Source organism: Crocodylus porosus, unplaced genomic scaffold (genome assembly GCF_001723895.1).
Source record: "Crocodylus porosus isolate Cpor-Errol unplaced genomic scaffold, CroPor_comp1, whole genome shotgun sequence".
Classification (NCBI taxonomy): domain Eukaryota; kingdom Metazoa; phylum Chordata; order Crocodylia; family Crocodylidae; genus Crocodylus; species Crocodylus porosus.
In genome coordinates this window covers 12,165,075-12,182,701 of record NW_017728909.1, presented here as the reverse complement: position 1 = coordinate 12,182,701, position 17,627 = coordinate 12,165,075, and the positions used below count along the sequence as shown (strand labels likewise).

Here is a 17,627-nt window from a genome sequence, read left to right as displayed (position 1 = left end):
ATAAACAGAGGCTAGAGACCTTTAGGCAGGTGGGAGTGGGAAAAGAAAAGAGATAGGAAGCCGGGGAGTCTTACGCTCGGGATCGCCCCACGCAGCTCCAAGCGAGCCTGGTCCGGTGCGTCCAAAGCGGAAGGAAGGAAGGAAGGAAGGAGCTCCAGGTATCAAAAGTTTGTGAAACACTGCAGTAGCATAATGGGGGCAGGGAGGGGGGACGTGACTAAAGCACTAGCCCAAGAACCAACTTAGGGTGGCACAAAACTAGCAGCTGCCCTGCTGCTGGTTCATGTGCTGCGCCCGCCCAGGGTGCAGAACTGCCCCGTTATGCCTCTGGCAACTCCCCGCTCTGCAGAGCCAACAGGTGGGTGGTTGAAGCATTTGGGTGGCATGGAGGAAACCTGGGTCAAGTCTCTGCTCTGCCTGATTCATAGCAGAGACGTGAATCTAAATCTTCTACATCCCAGCAGAGTGTCTTGACTATCAGGCGACTGGCTCTTCAGGGGAATATTTCTCTCTCTCTGACTCTCTCCCCACCACATGAAATAAAAAGACTTCAAAAGGTTTTGTTTCATCCTGCCAAGGCACGGAAACATTTTGAAGTCTCTGCCAGCTCTGTGGGACAGGAAAGGCATTTCCTGCCTGTTTCTAATGATTATACCTCCCTGCCTATTACAATGATAAGGGCCTACAGGTACATAAGTAAAATAAGAAAGGCCGATAACAGGAGCCGCAATCAGCTCTCATTAAAGTCACGAGAAGGACTCCAATTGAGTTTAACAGAAGTTAGCTCTGGCTTTCAAGGAATCAGCTTGGCTTTTTGCTGCTTTTTGCTGCACAGTGTACTATAAAAGATCTTTTCCTCCCCCCTCAAGAAAAACACGGGATTCATCAGTTCAGCAGATCATTTCTGAGCCCCTGAATAATTACTTTCATTCCAGAGTAACCGACAACCATCCTTGGTAATGAACTGCACCTTTCACAGTCCATGAATAGCTTCTGAAATTGAGTGCTCGAATTGGAAATCTGGATTGCTTCGGGTAGTCGCTCAAGGTATAAGAGCATTTGGACATCAGGAATGTTTATGAAGAATGTAATATTGCTTTCATATTAACTGAATTTGGCCACAAGTGCAAAGATCAGAATGCAGCATTACCAGGGAGAAACTCCAGAGAGTGCTTATATTGCCTTGCAGGACTGGCTTTTAGAGACAGCTGTCGAGTGTGAAACAAAGCTGAATCCATTTGCAAAGCTTTTCTGCTATGGATACGATGCCCCAAAGAACTGGCGGGGGGGGCGGGAAATAGATGGTGACTATTATGCAGTAAAGTATAATGGCAAGAAAGAGAGGAAAGGAGAATGACTGCATTTCTTCCACTGAATATTGCGACTGCTCTGATGTTTCACCTAATACTATCTTCTGCTGAAGTCAGCAGTTAGTTTGAGCATGGTGCTACCCAGAGACCACCAGAGCAAGCCCCGGTGAGATGTAGCCTTGGCTTGAAATTCAAACGCACATCAAAATGCTTAGCAGACAGGAAGCCTAAAATGGACGGCCCATAAACCATCAAAGGCAATCGAGAGATGCCACGCTGCTGTACAAGAGACTTTTCCTTTCAGATGTCTCTCTGTTGCTGCCACAGAAGTGACTATTCTGTATTGCAGGTTTACACTACCCTAGCTCAAATGCCAGCAGCTGTTGAGCTGCAGCAGCACAGAACTCAGTAGGGACTAATTTACCTTGCTGCTTCATATTGTGACTGCGGTCTGGGCCGATTCCGAGTTTCATCTGATTCTCACAGCTCTCAAAGAGCCCTTTTTTGTTATTTTTCATGGGTTCAACTTACTTAAAGCCCCACTTTGTGAAACCCAGTATTTGCCAGCGCTCATTAAATACAGTGGGAAAATTGCATGCATAGGCAGTGCCATGGCAAGGAAGTTTGGTGCCTGGGGCAAAGTCTGCAGTGGCAGCCCACCCTTGCCCCACACATGGAGCGGGGGGGCACACGATCCCCCATGCTTGCCTGGGAGTGCACACGACAGCAGAAGCCACCCTCCCTCCATCCCCGCGCCCCCCCCAATCGAGCCGGTCACAGCTCCATCCGGCACCTCGCCGGCTTCGGCACCTGGGGCACTCACCCACTCGTGCCCCAGGCCTTGCTATGGCACTGCACACGGGGTTTGAAAGATCAGGCTCAAAATTTAACAGGATCTCATTCATATGGGTCCCAAATCCAAAGAGCTTTGCTTTCTCAGGCCAATACCCATTATTACAAAAGCCCATAGTGTAATACCCATGATTAAAAAATGTGGGCCAGAGGCAAGTCCTAATTCAGCAAAACAAGCACTTAAACATGTGCCTATGCCTCACTGGATCAGGATGGATTTAAAAGCCAGGTACAGATATTACATTTTTACATATTGCATAAGTGATTGGGAACTGGTCTATCCCCAGAACAGAACAGAAGTCTGGTACACACAGACCAATTTAAAAATAATGAAACCTGGTTTAAGATTTTCCCTCTCCACCCCCACTCCCACCCCAATGACAAACGTGTGCTCTGTTTACTACTGAATACCTTAGACGGGCTCTAAACTAGACCGAAAATTAGATGTGAGTTAAGGAAAGTTCATCTATGCACCCTAGACCAGTGGTGTTCAGCCTAAGCCCATGGACTGGATCCAGCCCATGAAACTTTGTCATCTGGCCCTTGGGGCTGCCCCCTGGGTCCAGAAATTTTGCAGCGAGGGAGGTAGTGGCAGCATTAGTTGTGCCATACTCTGGGACCCACAGCAACTAATTCTGCCCCCGTCCTCCTTGCCAAATGTCTAGACCCACGGGGAGCCTCACAGGGCAGATGACCTGGCCCTGTGCACCAATTACACCTGTGCATCAAGGAGGTCAGCAGTCAGACTCACCATGTGGGGCCAGGCCAGCATACTGGATCACACCTGCAGACTGATCCCCACTCCAGCCCTACCCTGGATCAGGCCTGCGGAGCAACCCCACACATAGGATCCAGACCGTGGACCACCTCACGCCACTCATGCAGCCAATCAGCACCATGGCCCTAGACAAACAAGTTGTGGGTGGATTGGTCTCTTTGTGTTGATCAGCACTAGGCACACCAACATTTGGAGAAATGCATTCTGTGGTTTTTACTACTTCATTTTCCTTTGAACACATGTTCAAAAAAACCATCCCATTCACCGTAAACGATCCCACTATCTTCAGGTTATGCAAGGGGGCATGCACCTACCAGCGCTAACAAATAGGTCGTTATCAGCTAATCAACTGAATTTCAATAATTTCCTATTACAGGAATATTGCCCGCGCTCTTCACACATTATACCCTCTGTATTCACACAGACACGCACACACAGGGCTTGTCTTTAATTCCTATTCAAAAAGATTCAATTTCTAGCTGCCCATTGTGACCTTCCAGGGTATGCAACTTACCTGTATTACCATGATACAACCACAGCTATATATAACCTTTGTTTCTGATGTTTCATTGTAGCCAAAACACTAATAGCAATAAAAATAATCAACAAGCAACTCTTGGCACTTATAAGTTTGTGGGTAATAAATACCATGCAATTACACTGGCTGCTTCCTGCCTCAAGTTCCTGATGAACAATGCATTGTGTCTGCATCCTAACAAGAAGAATGAAATGTTTGCTCAATAGCTCTTCAGCTTTCTAGTGCTTAATACAGCTGCACAGCTGTAATCATATTTATTATTAATACGCTAGATAAGATTAAACGTTACCCAGAGAAAGAGTTATTACTAATTAAGTGCATGGAACAGTGACACAGTTTGAGGTCACACACAGGGTATGGTCACAGCGTTGTCCTATTTTGAATATGTGGCCTTGTCTAAGTTTCACATAAACTATTATCTGAAACCTTTATAGCCCATTGTGTTTGATCTTTAACAACTCTGCAAAGTTAACAGCCAAGGAGCCAGCTGGAGATAAGTCCTTGGCTCTGAACCTGGTTGTAATAGCCAAGTTGGCAGGACTTTGTGCAAATGTAATGGCTTATCTTTCATCATTAATTTAACCACCAGCAATTCTAAGTTTATATCCAGGTATTTATGCTACACTATTAGTTTGAAGGGCTACAAAAGTAAAAGGCCCCTTTGAAAATTGATTTTCTTGTTCTTACAGGCTGTTCTTATAGCATTTGGCTAGATTTGGAAAACAGGCTGAGGTTAGGCCACGATAAGCTAATATGCTGGAGAACCCTGACCTGTCCACGGCCTTTTCTCCCAGTACGGATCCAGCCTTCAGCCTGTTATAGCAAGGTAAAAGTATTATCCAGTTGGTGCACAATGGGAAATGTCTTATATTCAGCTAGGAAGTTATTTAATCCCAACCACACCTCAGCTTCTTTTCTTAATCCAACTGAAGTCAAAGATCAAGCCAGAAGGACACAAGCAAATTATTTATCATATCAGTAAACTTCAACTATAGACTCATCACTTCATAGTTGTTTGGGGCTGAAAGGGACCTCACCGGGTCCAGCCCCCCTGCACTTGGGCAGGAAAGACAGCTGGGATCAGATGACCCCAGCAAGGTGGGCATCAAGATACTTTTTGAAGATTGCCAGGGTGGGTGACTGCATCACCTCTGGGGGGAACCTGTAAAAAACCCTTGGTACTCAACTTGTAAAGAAGTTTTTCTTTAAGTCTAGCCTGAAACAATCTGCAATCAGTTTGTGCCCATTACTTCTTGTCCTCCCCTGCGGGAACTTGGTGAATAGATGCCCTCTCAAGCCCTGATGTACACCCTTGACATACTTATAGGCTGCCACCAAGTCCCCTCCGAGTCTTCTGCAGGCTGAACAATCCTGAGCCTCTCCTCGTGTGACCCAGTTTCTAGGCCTCCAAGCATGCGCGTGGGCCTCCTTTGGACTCTCTTGAGCTTCTCCACATCCTTGAAGTGCAGAGCCCAGAATTGGACGTGGTGCTCCATCATCATTCAATGCTTATCATCACCATGTTTGTTATTTATTATTTGACATGGCAACCTAGATCAAAGACCTGTTGTGCCAGGCATTGTATTGATACACAGAGAGACAGTCCAGGACCCAAAGACCTTGCAGTCTAAAGAGGCAAAACCAGCAAAAGATTGCAGGGGGAGGACAGTTCAATGGAGTTTCATCTCCGTCATTCATTATTTTGTATTCAGAGTAAATTATAATTATTATTATTTTACAAGGAGAGCATACAGAGGACCCAGGGATAGGGATACTGGAAATACCACCAGGTTCCAAAATGATCTGAGGGGTATGGCAAGAGTCTAGGTGAAGCAGAAAGTTTTAGGAGAGGGAATACAAGGCGAGGAGGACTTCTAGCTCCAGTGAACAATTCTTCACAGCCCAAATCCAGTTCGGCAACACTACTCCATTACTGCAACTGGGGAGCTCTCTCAGACTCCTCCTCTTCCTCCCTTTTCCCTTCAAAACCTGGGGTGGGACTCCTCCATTCAGTAGTGTTCAGAGCCTACCAGTGATGCTCTGAGGTCCACCAAAACAAGGAGATGAGCATCAGCCAGGGAAATTATTTAGAAGCAGGGTGACAGTCTCCTTCCCTCACTGAGGAAAGGTACAGACTTGACAATGATGGACTCGGTTCCTGCCTTGTGTATGGCATTACTTATACTCTCTGTCTAAGAGTTCCCAACACCGGTAACTTTAAAAGTGCACCTAGAGCGATCTCTGAGGCATCAGCTTTGCTATTCTCCACCCCCTAAAACTAGAAGCTCTGGCAATAGCTTCTTTGCTCAAAGCTGGCCTACTCCAAAGCCTGCCAAGGTGAATAGAAAGCCTCCTGTAGACTTCAGCTTAGATCAGGCCCTTTGGGCCCTTTGGTTCATTCACAGCCAACCTAAGGTTTCAGAAGGGCAAGGGAAGCAGCACAAGGTCGAAAAAGATCCCTTCCTTGTCATTAGTACCGATAATGGAAAATTACTCCTAGCTGCCAGTAAGAATCAGTGATACCACCACAGTCAAAATACCATTCGTATACTGTAGTGTAGATGAATCGGGGTCTCAGAGGGAGTTAAAACGATCGGCCTGATGAAGACATCTGAAATGTTAGTCCATCCTTGAGAACATTGTGTCATTCAGTGAAATGAACCCTTCTAAGTACAGTGATTAAGCTATCTACAGTCACTAAGTGCTACTATCTCTTCCAAGATTTTACATTAATCATTAGAGCTGTTCAAAACTTTTTTCTGAAATTCACAATTACATGTTGAATTCTGATATGGGGGGGAAGCAACTGTGAATTTCTGTCCTTTTTTGCCATTGATTAGATTGGTTTTGTTTCTTCAAACGGTCGTCTCCAATGTTCATAACCTTCTTTCTACAAGCCAGTTTTTAACGTAGGCTGAAACACAGAACCATAGGGTTGAAAGGGAGGGACCTCCAGAAACATCTAGTCCAACCCCTCTGCAAAAAAAAAAAAAAGGATGCATTACTCCTATAAATGACCTCCAGCTCGACCAAATGGCTTTGATAACAACTTTTCCCAACTTACTAACCTCCTCCTCCTCCTGAATCCAATCCTTCGCATGACCCAGCACCCACACTGAAGGAACATCTGGAAACTCTACATTGTCGCTATCGGCAATCCCTTAATTTGAGAATGACCCTACCACTGCTCATTGAGGATCTCAAGGTGACTTACCAGTCCAACCCTTGAGCCACAGATCTGTCCACAGAAGTTGCAGGTCTTTCCACAGGGAAGAGGAGGCTGCAGGCTGGGCTTCCCCTCCTTTTTCATCCTCTGCTCTCTCTTCTCTGCTTCGAGGGTAAGACGCGTTACTTCAAAACAGGCTGCTGTTTTGGTTGAGGTGGCACTGCCACTGGAGTCAGTCAGTAGCCAACTCCTCCCAACTCTTAATGTCGACCTTCAACGTATCCTTGTAGCCTTTCCTCTGGCCACCACAAGATCTCAGGCCATTACTAAGCTGGGAGTAGAGCACTTGTTTTGAGAGCTTGAAAGTCAGCCATCTGCACACAATGTCCAGTCCAGTGAAATTGGTCCAGTGAAATTGGGGGACCGGCCCTAATGTTTATGAAATCTATGAAATCTTTGTCTGCAAGTTTGTAGTCCCACCCCGCTGTCCTCCACTTATCAATACGTGCCTATCCACAGGTACTTCTACCTTTTCTTTGATATGCTGAATAGATCAACCACTTAACCATCACGTGAGAAATCTTTTTTTCTAGGCCCCTGCATGATTTTTATGACTACCCCTTGAATACGCCAGCATTTCTTGGAGTGCAGACATCAGCATGCTAGTGGTAGTCTTAAATCAATACTGTGTACAAAGTCAACATCACTCTCCTTTTTTCATTTGCTTTGCTCCTTTCTATGCATCCAGGAATCTTTTTAGCCCTTTTAGATATATTGCAGTGGGAGCTCAGGTCAAAGTAACATTTCTGATGACTGCTACATCCTTTTCTGTATATCTGCTTTCCAAGGTACAGGCTCTCATCCTGTAGGCATATTCTGTATTTGCAGTTCCCAGATGTATTAGCTTGCCCTTGGCTGTATTAAAACACATTTTGAGAATCATGGCCATTTATCCATCGATCCACATCCCTTTTGTAACGTTCCTCCTCAGCACTTCTACCCTGTCGATCTTGATACCATCTGCATCTGTACAAGCAAAGATCATCCAGGCTATTGATCAATGTGCTAAACTGTACTGGTCGAAGAAGTGATCCTTGAAGGATCCTGCCAGTAATGGCTCCATTTACTGATGTCTCCCCATTGTTTACATTTTGAGATCTGTTGTTAATCATTTTTTTACTCATCAAATACAAGCGTATCAAACACATGGCCCAGGGGTAACATCCAGCACCTGGAGGTGGGTCATTCAGCCTGTGGGTCTTCTTACCACAGCTGTCAGAGTTGCTGGGTCAGCCCAGCCAGCACCCAGTGGATTAACACAGCTGTTGGAGGTAGGTACCCTCTCACACAGCCTTTTCCTGCTGCTAAATTTAGTGTTTTCAATCAGCTGCAGTTAATGACTGGTGTGAATAGCAGCAGCATTAACCACTTGGGAGCTGATGGGCAACATGGCCTGCCAACTGATTTGGCCAGTCCTGTTCTGAGGATGAAATGGTGTGCAAATCTCTGCCTGGGAGCAAGTTCAGTCCAGAATGAACAGCTTTCCGTCCAGAATGAACAGCTCCGCAAGTCAAGGAATAGCATGTGTGGGTTAAGGCTGTAACAAGCAGATGACATAAAGCACAGAGGAGTCAGGTGAAGGGCAAAGCCTCTATAGAAAGACAAGTCACAAACTCCCCGTCTGCAAAAGTCACAATCTCCCCATCACAGTTCCAGGTCTCTCACACTCCATAAAAAAACCTGAACCTCTTAGCAGTCATTTGTGTATTCATGACGGGAAAATTAATCATGACAATGGGAAGCAGCTAGCAGTCTTCAAAGACTATTGGAGGCATCCAATTGTGCAAAAGCAAACAGAGAGAAAGGGAGGAAGGGAATTTGGATACCAAGTATGACAAGAAACGAGACCAGAAGGGAAACAAGAATGCCGATTTTGAACGCAGCCAATCAGAACACAGATTTGGGAATCATTAATCTTTAAGCACAGGTACACAAAATCACCTGAGCACAACCAACACCCCCAAAATCACCTGAGCACATTATTCATTTGCCTAGCAGCATGGAAAACACGAGTGTGCCAAGGTGAAATGCCTGTTTTCACCATTTAAGAGTTGTAAAGAGGGGCGGTGGGGGGAGCTTTAGGGCAAGCAGCTTGCATGTATCAGGAAAGTCCTATCACAATCTCATTTCAGACCATTATGGATTCAGAGGAAGCAAAATAAATTCAGGTACATTTACATTTGTGGTCGATGGTTCACCTCAGCAGCCTGTGAATGTTTCTCCATCATTAATTATGGTTCAAGGGGAGCCGCAACTTAAGACAGCGGAGCGGGTCCTCTTCTGTTACAAATTCATACCTGACGCCTGGCAGACATCCAGCCCTTCACCCATGTCTCTGGAAGGCAGCCAGTTCCCCACATTTGTCCGGACAATTGTGTAGCTTTCCTGCTGCAGAAGGTCAAAAATAGCTTTCTAGCAGCTAAAGCAAGCTAAACAGAGGAGACAACGGCAAGGATTTTGGAAGACACGTCTTTCCTTCCGCTTTCATTGCAAACTCTTTAAGAAAAGGAACATGGCATTCACATCCCGAGAATGTGCAGGTGGAAAATATCTTGGGTGAAAGTTGCCCTAAAATGATGGAGTTCAAGATCCTGAAGGAAGGAGAAAAACAGAGGGACACAGGACTTCAGGAAAGCAGAATTTAACAAACTCAGGGACCCAGTGGACAGGATCCACTGGGAGGCAAGTCTGAAGGGAAAAGGAGTCCAGAAGAGCTGGCTGTACTTTAAGGAGACCCTCTTAAGGGTCCAGGAGTAAGCTATCCTGATCTACAGAAGAATGGGAAGCTGACCAGCCTGGTTAGACAGCAAGCTCTTCAGTGCACTGATACTCAAACAAGGATCCAATAAAAACTGGAAATGTTGTCACAGTACTAGGGTAGAGTATAAGAGAACTGAATGGGCATGCAAGGAGAAAATCAGGAAGGCCAAGGAATAATCTGAGATGTAGCTGGCTACAGACATAAAAAGCAATGAAAAAGGTTTCTACAAGTATGTCAAAAAGAAGAGGACCAGGGAAACTACAGGTCCCTTTTGAAATGCAGAAGGCAGTCAAGTTAAGGATGATGCAAAGGAGGCTGCAGTATTAAAAACCTACTTTTTTACTTAGCCTTCACAAACAGGGGCAGCTACCAGATGACTAGTGCAGCTGGTAGCAAAGATAGTGAAGGAGACACACAGCACGTAGTGGAGAACAAGGGGATCAGGAACAGCCAGTGAGGACTCACCAAGATAAGTCATGCCTGACCAACCTGATTGTCTTTTGTGATATATCAACAGGTTCTGCAGATGAGAAGGAGCAAGTGGATGTGATATAACTTGACTTTAGCAAGGTCTGAGGTCTTGAATCTTGAACTCATCAAGAAGCTAAGAAAATACAGGCTAGACCAGCAGTTCCCAATATGTGGTATGCGTACCACCAGTGGTACGCAGACAACTTATCAGTGGTACATGTTAAAGGGTCCTGATTTTGAAGCCCAGGAGTTTTTCAGACCGTGAAGCTCCACAGCAAACCACCTCCCAGCCCCAAGTCTTGCACAGGCTCAGGGAAGAGGAGCTCTGTGGTCCCCCCCATGCCGCCAGGGCGGGTCAGTCTCACAGTGATTTGGGGTGCACAATAGGGGGTCTCTGGAAAGCGGCACCTGCAGGGACTTTCCTACACTGCGCTGGGCCAATACTAGATGTCACAGGCAGCTGCAGGAATGGGAAAGGGCAGAGCCCAGGAGAAGCTGAACAGATGTTGGGATTGACCAGGGCCGGGGCTGTCTTCCCCCTGGACATGGGGTGGGGAAAGGAGAGGGGAACAGCAGATGGTGCCAGGTCTGAGTGAGGCTCATGGGACCCACCTGAGTTCCCAGTGCTGTCCAGGGCTCCCCAAGTGCCTCAGTTCACTTCACGCCGAGATGCTGCCTTTTCTGTTCCTCTGCCTCACATGTGGACTGTGGGACTAGGCAGTCAGACCTGTGGCAGGCCAGTAGGGGGCGCTCCTGAGTTGAGCCGCACACCTCCCTGCGCCCGACCACCTTCCAGGCTCCGAATGCCTCCCTAGGGGCGCCTCACGTCCGGCAGACCCCCTTCCTGGAGCACACCCGCTAGCCTGGGGGTAACGTAGCCGCCACCACCCTGAGAAGGGACTCATTCTTGGCCCTGTGTCCTTGGGAAAACACAGGCCTAAAGTCCTACGGGTACTTGACCCAGTACAGGCACTTGGGGCACTTCCCCAAGTTGGGGGCAAAAAGGAAAGTCTCCCTTAGTCTGCAGACATAAGGGGTCTCTTAGGCATAATTTAGACCCACCCCTCAATAAGTTTCCCACACCGGTCACAAAGAAGAACTTTATTGATTACAGGGGTAGGGTGAAAATAGGGTACGAGATTGAGCAATATCCTAGAAATCCTAAAGAGCAAACAGTCTGGCTGAGGTAGCCTTTTGATCACGCATCTGAGTTACTGCCAGCTAGATATCTACCCAGATCTCGAGTAGCTTACTCACAAGCATCTTCCAAAGGCAGGTGAAGTTTCCCTCTGGAGGCAGGCCGTTCCTAGCTCATGAGTTTTGGGGGAGAGAGCCAGTTTCAGATGGTAAAGCTCCTCTGAGTCCCCCACATGGCTGCTGCCCCCTCGTCCGGGCAGTCTTAACTTATATAGCCCCTGTGACCTCATTCACCTGGCCCAGTGGAGGCCAGCTCCGGTTGGCTGTCGGCCAACCAATTTGAAATACATCACTAGTTGCCGGACAGACTTCAGCCCACCAGGTAGATGCCCCTCACCCAGGTAGGTGATACCAGTCACATAGGCAAAGGGAGCAGGTTTCCCCCCTCCCTCAGGATTGTAGCCAGCTCAGGTGACCTAAAGAGATAGGGTAAGAGTGTGTCTCCTCTGCTGGGCCCATCCTAATCAAATTGTCACAGGGCAGAGATTTTATCACATTGTCACAGGGCAAAGATTTTGGGGAGAAACCAAGGTGGCTTTCTGCCACAAGACCCATTGAAGACATCCCCCAAAGCATCTCCGGATGGGTAAGTTTACACTGTCTTTTTTCCAATTTACAGTAGTTTTATGTGGCTACCGTAACTGATAAAACAATGTTTTATGATTGCTAAAGGTTTTGATGTTGTTTTAATACATAGTCTGTCACCTATGTGTGTGAAACATTTGCTGGTGGTACTTAAGACTGCATCTTTTTAAATTGGTGGTGTGCAACCTGTCAGAGTTTGGGAACCGCTGAACTAAATCAATGACTCTCAACCTGGGGGCAGCATCCTGAGGTGCCATCAGATCCTTGCAAGGGTGCTGGGGGGTTTGAGGAGATAAGTGAAGGGTAGGGAGATAAGCAGATAAGCTAAACAGATAAATGCAGTCTCAGGCTTATGCCTACCTGGATGATCCTCCACCCCACTGCCCAACCCCTCTGCAAGTAGGTAAGCACTGTAATATATACATTATGTTTTGAAACTAGGTGCTGCTCAATTCATAAATGTTATGGAGAGGTGCCTTGAGTCCAATGAAGTTTAGAACTACTGGGCTAGACCGCTGTAAGATGGATAAATAACTGGTTGGATCATCATGTTTAATAAGCAGTTTTCAATTACTTAATGTCTAATTGGCAGATGTCAAGTGGGGTTCTCTAGCTGTCTCTCCTGGGTCCAGTATTGTTTAATATTATAATTATGTACGTATGTAAAGGATGCGCATCAGGATCTGGGGGAACATCTGTTCACCAGAGCGCCCCAAAGGATAATAAGGACCAACTTATGGTCAAACTCCTCCATGACTTTTTTTAGGTTGGACATAAGGAAAAATTTCTATACTGTTCAAGCCCCCAAGGTCTGGAATAGACTCCCTCCAGAAGTGGTGCAGGCACCTACTCTGGACTCATTCAAGAAACACTTGGATGCTTACATTGCTGGGATCCTTTGACCCTAGCTGACTCACTTAGCAAATTTACAGATGACACTGAGCTACATGGAGCTGCAGACACTCTGGAGGGCAGGGCTAGGATCCACAATGACCTTGACAGACTGGAGAAACTGTCTGAAATCAGTTAGATGAGAGTCAACGAGGACAAGCGCAAAGTCCTGTACTTGGGACATAACAATGGCATGCACAAATGCAGACCAGGGAATGAGTGGCTAGGCTGCAGTCCTGGGAGGCATGACTTATAAGGAAAGACTCAAAGAAATATGGTTATTTAGTCTGGAAAAGAGAAGACTGAGGGGGATTTGATAACAGTCTTCAGAAATACCTGAAGTGATATTACAGAGAGGATGGAGATGAGCTTTTCTCTGTGGCTGTAAGGGACAGAACTAGGCACATTGTCCTCAAGCTGCAGCAGGGAAAACTTAGGCTGGAGATTAGGAGGGTGGCCAAGCATTGGAAGTTTTCAGAGGCAGGCTGGACAGACACTTGGCTGGGATGGTTTAGTCATGGATGATCCTGCCTTGAGCAGGGGAATGAACAAGATGAAACTGTGAGATCCCTGCAGGCTCTGTTTTCTATCATCCTATGATTCTTTCTCCACTTACAGCGCCAACACGATGTCATTGGCCAGTCCATATTCACAACTGCTTCATCAGAATGATAAGGGCATAGGGCCAGCCTCTTTATCCAGTGAAAAGCAATGTTGGCCACGTAATGAGTATCTATCTTAGCTAATTTAAGAATAGTGACTACTGCATCTGTATAGGAGCTTGGACTAGAAAACCCTTGAAGTTCCTTCCAACCCTGATTCTGTAATTTCAGTGAAGCTATGTTAATTCACAGCAGCTGAGGATCTGGGCCACGACCTTTTTCTTTCCCTGTTGGGTGTGTGAGACAACACATAGTGGGAAACAGGTCTCTAAAAAGGGTGTGATACAATACAAAGGAAATTGAATCAACTCATCCAGAAAGAAGCAATAACACTTAAAAATGAACCAAAAAAACCCCCAACCTCAAAAGCAGGTGTGCCATTTAAAGGATCCACTGAGAAATCATTTGACCAGTGGGTTTTCCCACTGAGGGACCTAGCTTTGACAGTGTACAGCTGTGAATTATATAATACTTTCCCCAGTCCCTCAAAAGTATCATTAACTCTTCTGTGTCACAGTCTAAATGGGATACAGAAGAGTAAAACCGTCCAACAATGGACTAGTTGGATGGATTTCTGGCTGAGCACCTCCAGAGGTAGCCTCATTCCTATGACAATTCATGCTTCATGTGAATTTTTTTAATACACACACACCAAAAAGAGCATTAAATGATACCTTCTATATCTTGTATTCATGAAAACTGCCTTAGAAAGAGACACCTCATTAATGAAAACAAATGAAGAATAACAATTTGAGACTAGTATCGTGACAACGGCATGAAAAATGTTACCTTCATCAGCACAGATCAGGTAAAATCTTAACAGTAATACTTTGCCATTATACACCCTCTATCAACAGAGGATCGCAAAACACTTGGTAAGTGTAAGAATTATGCCAGTTTTTTATATCAGGAAACCAACACAGAAGCCACATTGAAAGCACTGATGCAACAAATCCTCTCATTATCCACGGAAGAAATGTCAGGTAACAGAAGTACATGATTCCCTTCCCAACCCACACAGACACTACCCAAATAATTTGCCTTCCCTCTAAGCAGTGTGTGATGATGAACAACTACTTTGTATTCTACATGCCCCAAACTGGATCATTAACAGAGCTGGTATATTCCTGGGGTGGGGTAAGAAAACTCAAGTTTGTTACCATTGAGCTGCCTGAAATGAAATGCAAGTTTATTTGCAGGCTCAGCTTTCACATCTTGATATCGGGTCATGTCGCCACTCACGTTACTGATATGCATCATCACATGGTTTGTGCACCGGAAGTACACGTATGATTTGCAAGCTTTGCTGCCCCCCTTTCAACATCATTAGCTTAAAACACTCTGCAAAACAGGCACCAGTTGAGTAATGGTATCATACACAGTACTTCACAAAGCACTGGCACACTGGTGTCAAGTTCCAGAGAATGAGCTGGGATCCTAATATACAATGCTACCATCATCTCAAAATATTTCGCATTCAGACACAGAACTGAGACCGCTTTCTCTTCAGATGAGACATACTTGGGTTGGGTTGGACTTGGTCCTCTACTGATTAGGAACCAGGTAGCTCCGTTTTATCATGAAACACTTACTTTTGGGCATGTCCATAGGGTTCAGGGTGGCGACCAGATCTCTGGTGAACTGTCTGTCTCCCTCATCCTTGCTCAGCCAGTTGTTGCAAGGAAAGTAAAACCGGAGGTGAGGTCTGTTCATGTCAGTCACTATCACACGGTCAAGGAACCAGCTTGCATTCATTCCGGTGTTGTCATGCTCAATTCTATGGCACAGAGGAGGAACAAAACGCATGGGCTGGTTGGGATCGGTTCGTTTGATTCTGACAGGTTCCGGTATTCATTTACATTAAGCGTAAATGAACTTATTGCAATGGCCTACGTACTCAAATCTCTCACACTTCGTGGCCCTGCATTTGTTGTTTAATAACGTCACAACCTATCATTTAAGAAAAAGGTGCCTGTGTGCATGTGTGTATGTGTGTGTGAACACATGCGCATCTGTTCATAAAAATACATGTACATATTCACATACACACATACAAATCCATATCTAAATATACACCCACCCCTACAACCCTTCATCCACACACACACACAGAGGTTCACAGAAACATGTAATCATATATATAAACATTTAAATTATCTACATAATTAGCACCCATGTTATTCCTTCCCCTTTTATGCTGCCTCATTCACCTCTCTCATTTTCTTACTTTGTCTACATCAATCTTTGTTTCTTCCACTTCATTTCTTATTCTTTTCCCCTGTAATGTTTAATTTCATTCAGATCATTCTGGCATTGATTAAACATAGTTATTATGATAGCTGTTATTTGTGTTACAGCAAGTCATACACCAAACCCAATTACTTCACTGAGACAAAAGCTACAGGTGTAAGTAGGCCCCCTGGCACATGTTATGTCACATTAATGTGGTATTTTCACCATAAATAGTAACATGCTACATGTGCCTCATGTGCATGCATGATTTATGGTGCCACAAAGATGTTCCACAGTCTATGGTAAAAATAAGCTATCAAGAAGCAGGTTGCTCAGGAGCAATCCCATGGGGAACCTGGCAATCCCTGTTCCCATTCACCTTTCCTGCCTTGTTCTCTAATCCCTGCAGGGGCTGTGGGGCAAGATATTTAATTCCAGGGCCTCTACATGTCACGGCTGTCTAAAAACCATACTTGCAGCTCAGCTCCACGCATGGACTTTCAAAGGTCCCAACATGCCAAGACCCTGGGATCAGGGAGAGGCCTCCTAATCCCTGGGTCCCCATGCACCAGGACATCAGAAAAATGCACATGCAACTGGGCTTCACACGTGGCTTCAAAAGTCCTGGATCACTGGGATCTTTAAAAACTGAGGGTGCAGCCCCCAGCTCTACACATGGCTTTTAAAGGTTCGCCAGGACCCAGGGAGCCTGTGGGTTCATAAGTGCCAAGTGGGTGTCAATCGACTCCCCACATCCAACACTTGCAAATCTGTGCCCAGGTTCTCTGCTGGCAGTGGCACAATTGGAAGCTGATCCTCAATCCCAACCATCATGGCCGGCCAGCACTAGATAAGCATCTTGCTATACTAAGCGTGTCTACATGAGATGTTCGCTGCAGAGCTGCCTAATTAGCTCCACAGTAAAGTTTCAGTTGTCTACACATGTGGCCTTATTAGGCCACAGTAAACTAGGATAGTACTTGTCAACACAAGTTCTTTACTCGGCAGCAATGCACATGTAGATGCATTGCTGGCTGGGGCATGAGGGTGCTTCAGAGTGGGGCCTGCCTGCCTATTAGCCCTGCACTGGAGCAGCCTTGCACCCTCGGCAGCCCCTCTGCAGCATGCTGAGCCAGGTCAGAGCAGCCCTTGGCTGGCAGGCTGATGCCCAGGGCCCCCTGCAACCGAGGCTGCTCCAGTCCAGCTCAGTATGCTGTGGTCCTGGGCACACATGCAAAAACCAGTGCCTGGGAGCAATAAATTCCAGTGTGAAATGTGCCAGAGTTTATTTCCTCACATTAATTGCATGTGTAGATGCGCCTACTGTGTCTAGAGACAGTCATGTTACTTTCATACCTTATTTTCTTTATTTGTCCAACGTTGTAGGTTTTTATTCGGAACACATCTGTTTTGGTCCTCTCAAAAGCACTTCGACTCCTGCAATGTACATACATCAAAGGCCATATTAAGCAGATAGTTACTGTGTCAGCAAATGCACTGTCAGAGATCCATTGAGGATCAGGGTTTAATAATGAAGAATTATCATTGTCTGCCATTGGGCTAACCTGCTTTTCAATGTCTTCATTCCTGTTAAAAGCTCTGAACAGTCTTATGTCCTGGGATTAAAAACCAACTGATCCTTTTTCCACCCTCCCATTTTGACAGGTCTGACAACTTTTCCCCAGAAACCGGTATACGAACTTTGGAAGAAATGCAACGTTAGCCCAAGTGGATGCAAACCTTGGGTCACATTCCATATCTTCCCCACTGCCCTCCCTCCTTGCTCCAATAAACCCCCAAACAAACCAAAAAAACACTTTTTATTATAATGAAGAGCTGCAGTACATCCCTACAGAGAGGGATGTTTTGCAACTTTGCAAATGGCTTTCGGAAATAACAAAAAATAATTTCCTCAGGCACCACCACTTAGACATAACATCGAAGGAGGTTTTTTTAAATATTTTTTTGGACATTTCCTCTTCTCCTGTTCTTGAATTCACCTAAAACTACCTGAACGGATGTAGAATACACTATATCGTTGATGCTGGGGCATGGCTCTTCCTTCCCTCGCCCTTTGGGTAGTCATTTATGCAACTTCTGACTGCTAAGGCATCTCACTGGACC

At 45.7% G+C, this 17,627-nt stretch overlaps 1 protein-coding gene across 1 annotated transcript in view; it reads right to left on the bottom strand.

Annotated features, from left to right (window-relative positions):
* Positions 1–17,627, bottom strand: part of LOXHD1 (lipoxygenase homology domains 1) — a 193,395-nt gene that overhangs the window by 161,295 nt on the left and 14,473 nt on the right. Inside the window, exons 3-4 of the mRNA XM_019531681.1 lie at positions 16,860–16,940; positions 14,864–15,048 (exon numbers count right to left, since the gene is read on the bottom strand). Of these exons, the coding sequence (XP_019387226.1) occupies positions 14,864–15,048; positions 16,860–16,940 (266 nt within the window). The remainder of the gene's footprint in view (positions 1–14,863; positions 15,049–16,859; positions 16,941–17,627) is intronic.